Source organism: Cyprinodon variegatus, unplaced genomic scaffold (genome assembly GCF_000732505.1).
Source record: "Cyprinodon variegatus isolate N-32 unplaced genomic scaffold, C_variegatus-1.0 Scaffold421, whole genome shotgun sequence".
Classification (NCBI taxonomy): domain Eukaryota; kingdom Metazoa; phylum Chordata; class Actinopteri; order Cyprinodontiformes; family Cyprinodontidae; genus Cyprinodon; species Cyprinodon variegatus.
Window position 1 is genome coordinate 662,535 of NW_015150874.1, and position 6,066 is coordinate 668,600.

Genomic DNA, 6,066 nt, shown 5'->3' on the forward strand with positions numbered 1-6,066 from the left:
TGAAGTTGAGCAAAAACACCTTTAAAAACCATTTTATTCACTACAGGTTTACATTCATGGGTCTGTATTTATTTAGGGCACATAAAACCTCGGCTCATCAAGTCACAAGGATATTTTTCAAGCAGAACAACAAACAGAGTCAGAGAGGACAAACTAACCAAGTAAGCACCTTCATTTTGGCTCCAAATCCCCAACAATGCAAGTTATCCTTCTTTGGTCTGTTTGAACACATATTCCACAGGAATTAACACTTGTGTCTTAAGCAAACATCCATGTTTACATAAACAAGTGTGTCATTCTAAGAGCTTCCTATTGCAGATGTCACAATCTGCCCTGGGGTTTAAACACATTTAGGTAGCTTAAATGAACTTTGGTTTCTCTCAAATAAAATGGAAGTAACCATTTACTCCGGAACATTAGGCACTTGAAGAAAGCATATATTTTCATCTGTAAACACACGGGGCTGTACAAAGGTGGGAATCACCTCACTGTACAGTGCAATATAAAAGCATTTTTTACATAATGTGACATTTAAATAAACACTGCATGTTTAGGTAAAGGACTACCGCTATACAATAACATAAAAAAAATGCTGTGAAGATGAACTTAAACACGTCAAACCAATCTTATGATTACATTTTAGAGCCAGCCCAAAGCTACACATAAACTTTTCAACTGCTTACGGCTCTCAGTTGGGCTTGGAAATTGATGGTTTTACTTGCTGTGATAAATGACAAATATTTAAACTAAATCTTCAACAGGATCCCCCCGTATTGTGTAACAGTTTTATATGTAGTGTTTTCCATTATTCTGGTTTTACATTAAGATTTATAGAGAAACATCCTAAACAAGAACCAGAAAAACTTAGTATTTCTTGAGTAAAATTATTTTATTTCACTGAGTATTTTAACAGCATGAACTTTGTAGTGCACCACTAAAACCGAGCACACGCTTGTTGCAAATAAGGAGCTTTGATTTTGCAGCTAACTATATACATATAACTCTCATTTGTAGTGAAACTGGGTTGCATTTATGTGATCTCTTCTAATTTCATTGTTAACTCCTCCTCTCTTACTTGTGAATTTGCATGGAATAAACTACGAGTGTGGGGCCAAATTCAGTTCAGCTGAGGGCCTCATAAATGTTTAGGCTGGCCCTGGTGGAAAAAAACTTTGAATGATTTTTCCTCCTCAGATAAATCCCATGAAAATAACCACTAAGATGATGATTTTAAGATGTGCAGAATAAGGTTGAGAGCTTCCTGAACTGTCAACATAATAATAATCATCCTGGTAAATATCATCATCATCTGTGTCCTCCATAGTGTCTGAGAATCCGCTTCCTCCATCGCTGGACTCCGAGCACAGAGTCCTCATGCTCAGCTTGATGTATTCGCAGATGTTCCTATCAGAGCCGTCGCAGACGCATGCGTCAAGCTGCAGCGCTTTCGGTATGGAGCGCATGTTGGCGATAACTTTGCGGCAGCCCTCCGAACATCTCTGCCCCCCGAAAAGTTTCCTGCAGTGGAACAAATAATCCCTCATGGCCGAGCTGCACGCCGGGTCCGTCTCGCACTGCAGCCGGGCTTCGGTGCATCCCATGGCGCGGGTGCGCGGTACGCACGGGTCGATGGCCTGCTGGGTGCTCCTGCACACCGGGTCCATGGCGCAGTCGCAGTCCTCCAGATCCGGGCCGTTTCGGGTCAGATTGAGCTGGATCAGGGATGATATGCAGTGACTGGGGCATATCTTGCGCACGCCGCTGATGACGGGCGCGCAGGCATGGATGTACTGGTCGTACGCGTAACGGCAGTCGGGTTCTCCGTGACACTTGAGGATGGCTTTCCAACACGCGGGGCGATGCTTATGGTTCGGAGATCCACCAGAAAAACCGATGGCTATGATCAACTCGCAGCATATCAACAGTAGAACCCGCTCCATTAATGTAGCACGACTGAATTGATCCAAAGATGTAAAGCTGACTTCATAGCGTCTCCATCATAAAGTCTCCTTGCTCATATTTTCACAGATGGTGGTTTTAAGGCAGCGAGGCGCCGCAGTTAAGTGTATAACTGGCCACCAGGGACTGCCGCGCTATTAAAACCATTTTTGGAAACTTTCAGAAATGAAACTTATCCATTTCAGTCCATTTCCATCGTTTCGCAGCCCGACGTCAGAAAAAAAGGAAAGCCCAATAAAACCAGTCCAGAATACTCACTGTTTCCCCTTAAAAATGTGTGAAGTTTTGCTTTTCCAGAGAGGATCCGATAACCCACATTAGCTCCAGCCTCCCATCTTTGGATAATGAGGGAGCTGCAGCTATACAGCCTGATTTGGTTTAGCAACAAAGGCTGCTGATTGGTCTGCGGTGAACTGTGACGTAAGCTGCACAAACGTAGTGCTACTGAAAGTCTGCCAGCCATGCAACAAGTCAAATATATCGTCTTACACTATACTAATAATGATAGGAAAATGCAACTCTTGGTTATCTTGATTACTCTAATTGCAAAATTCCACATACATGAAACCAAATTTTCCAATTATCCTTTCTTCCCTGTGTTTGAAAATTATTAAAAAAAATTACTTCAATTGTATCCAAAGAATCAACAATAAAAAATGTATACACACTGTTAACGTAATCCAGAAAATATTTGGAGAAATGTAATATATCTTGCCCTTTTTTTATTTTATTTTTTATTGTTGTGTTTAAATATCTTCTGTTATTTATTTAAGTTAAAGTATGTTATATCTTAATTTTAATTGTACTCCATCATTGAACACTTATTTTGGAGATACTGTTCTATATCTTGTGATATTTTTTTTGTCAATGTTTTGTAATTTGAAACTTTTCAATAAAGTTTTGGATTTAAAAAAAGGACAGAAAGAAAGTCTGCTATGCTGTCTCATCATAAAAATATATAGAAAGAAGAAACTAAACAAAATTGTTATTGTAATTGAAAGAAAGAAAGACAGAAAGAAAGAAAGAAAGAAAGAAAGAAAGAAAGAAAGAAAGAAAGAAAGAAAGAAAGAAAGAAAGAAAGAAATACACCTGAAAGTAACAAAAACTGGCGGATCAGTCAAATAAACCACCATTAAGGTTAACAGAAGGCATCTTTGACTAGTTTATTTTTTGAGGCTGACAACAGAGCAGCATACAGGCAACAAAACTAGGGCTGGGTAAAAAGATCAATTTATTTTGGATCGATTCCTTTACATTTTTGCAAAATTGATGTATAGGTAATAAGATCGATTAGTTGTATAGTGACGTACGCATTCAAATGAGCAGGCATGTGCAAATGTCGACCCAAGTAACACTCCGCTCAGCAAGCTGTCCCAACAGAAGTCTAGAACCCACAGGCATACCTTTCTGAAGGACTGGTGTTGACATGTCCCCACCAACTTTGGACTGGTGGGGACAGTCCTCACCAATAATTTCAATACATAGACTTTGGCAATATTTGGGACAAATTTGTAAATTTTATTTAGCTGCTTTTAAAGGAGGATCATCACTAGTGCAGCCAAAAGGAAAAATATCCATCAGTCAATCCACATTTTGGATTGATGGATGGCTGAATGAAACTGAAATTGTGTTCATACTAGGGAGGCATGATATATTGCTGTTTGCATCGGAATCGGCTGTTATTTATCCTTTTTTTTATATATATATATATATATATATATATATATATATATATATATATATATATATATATATACATTGTCTATCTATAAATATAAATGTCAGTGTATTTTGGGTGTTTTGTGTTCTCAACAATAGGTAAGCAATAAATTCAGTAAATATATGTTTGATCTCATTTTTGGAATATTACAAACCCTATTTAAAGCGTTTTTTGTGGAGTAACTGTAGGTCCATAAGCCACCACCCTTAGAGTGTCCCCACCAACTTTCAGGGTATACCCAAAATATACCCTTGCAGGAACCATTTTGGATTTAAAACAGCTAAAGATAATGAGCTGGATATGTGACATTAAGGTGACTTCCCATTACACTAATAATAAGTGGCGCCTTGCCTCTCGTGCTACAGACCACCAAGACAACTGTACTTCAAGCCGGACAGCTGCAAATATGGCCAAAAGGTTGACTAAAGACATTATCAAATGGGTGCTGACCAGCAAACACCCTGTAGTCATTACAGACAATGCTGCAAATATGGTTTGTGCAGTGGAGATAATGCAGCTCATGCATGTCTGCTGTGTCCCCGCTGTGTCACGTCTGCTCGCTCAAGTGAGGCTTCGCTTTTTCACTTTTCGCAAACAAGTTTGCACTTTTGAGACAGTTTTGTTCACATCTCAAGTTTAAATTGTCCAATTTACAAGTTTGCACTTTGTCTTTAATATGACAGGAAAAAATACATGAGTATTTTGAAACACAGTTCAACCACTTTCATAATTGTAAAAACAGATTGAATCAAAATCAAATTGATTCAGGACTTTGGCGAAAATACCCAGCCCTAAACAAAACCATTCAGCAATTTGCAAGACACCTCTCTCTTTCTGACCCTGTCACATCACCATACTATAACTTCAGAGATCCGGCAGCTTTTAGGGGTCTTCGGATTCAAAATACCAATTAGAGGGATTAGAGAGGAGTCAAAACAAAGAGCCGAGGACTTAGCGTTCAAACCCCCCTCTCTTGGCCTCATTCAGCTGGCATTCCTCTCCAACATACTGACTTCAGAATTCATATAAATCATTAAGGTGGAGTTTAGAAAAAGCTTAAATGTTAAAATGCTTCAGTGTTTGTTGTTTACAACATCGTGGCTTCTAATCTGTTCTTTTGAAATGGGAAAATACTTTGTAAAGTTTATTTTTCCTTACAGTTCAGAGTAAACTGTAAAACACAGCCTATGAATACTTATATGTCACTTTTAAAACGATTTATAATGCACAACGCTGCCCAGATCTCATCAGCGTTGGAAGGCAGCCAATAAAGAACAGCTGCCAGATTTAGTGGAGCTGGCAGCTCTAATGGAGCCCTCCCTGTAACTGTACCTCTTAAACTGCTTCTCGCTTACATTCTTTACTTCCACACCAACTATTTTAGATTGCTCCGATTTATGGAAGTATTTTCTACTTTTTAAAGAAATACTTATATCTATGTGGTTGTTCACAGCGAGTTGCATGTTTCTAGAATTGGAATGCGGTTCCCCAGAGTAGATTTGTAAATAGTTATAAAGAGGCAGACATGCTCTTCAGTTTGTCTCCACTGCTGTCAGAAGTCATTATATACAAGCAGCTCTGCCAGAACAATACGCCAAGCTTTGTACTAAACAGGAGAAATGGGCTGAAGGGAAAGAAGCAAGTTAGTTTTTTTTTTTTACTTGGCAAGTGAAACATCTCAAATGTCTGCTTTGTTCTGCCAGTGGAAAGAAATCTGTTTATGGGAATTTTCTAAAAAACAAGAACTTTAACCTTTTGTTCTCTAATACTGGTACAGCAATTATCAGTCAAATGGCTATGAAGCTCACGTGGTATAACCTGGAGTTTTAAATGACCGATTACAACATGTGCTCAACAGCTTCAGCTGTGAATATCCCTAAAGGATATTCACAAAGAAATTAGTTTAGGTGGATCCGCAAAGTTATTTTGTCTTTTTAGTGTTGTATCTCCCCATCCTTGAACCGCCACCTTAATGTGGTGGAGGGGTTTCAGTGCCTGGGTGATCCCAGAGGCTATGTTGTCGGGGGCTAAATGCCCCTGCAAGGGTCTCCCAAGGCAAACAGGCTCTGGGTGACAGGTCAGACGAAGAGCGGTTCAAAAACCCTTATGACGAGGACTAAAACGAGGCACGTGACGTCGCCCGATACGGCGGAGCCGGGACCCCACCCTGGAGCCAGGCCTGGGGTTGGGGTTCGTCGGCGAGCGCCTGGTGGTCGGGTTCTTCCTCGCGGGACCCGGCCGGGCCCAGCCCGAAGGAGCGACGCGAGGCCACCCCCCAGTGGGCCCACCACCTGCAGGGGGAACCATGAGGAACCGGTGCAAAGGAGATTGGGCGGCAGCCAGAGGCGGAGACATCGGCGACCTGATCCGCGGGCGCTTAAACTGGC

General features: G+C 40.5%; 1 protein-coding gene across 1 annotated transcript; it reads right to left on the minus strand.

Moving 5' to 3' along the window:
• Positions 1 to 511: 511 nt before the first annotated feature.
• LOC107093371 (growth arrest-specific protein 1-like) lies at positions 512 to 2,296 on the minus strand. Its single transcript, XM_015388393.1, has one exon. It carries the CDS (start codon positions 1,938 to 1,940, stop codon positions 1,191 to 1,193), a length of 750 nt encoding a protein of 249 aa, XP_015243879.1. The 5' UTR covers positions 1,941 to 2,296; the 3' UTR covers positions 512 to 1,190.
• Between the last annotated feature and the right edge of the window lie 3,770 nt (positions 2,297 to 6,066).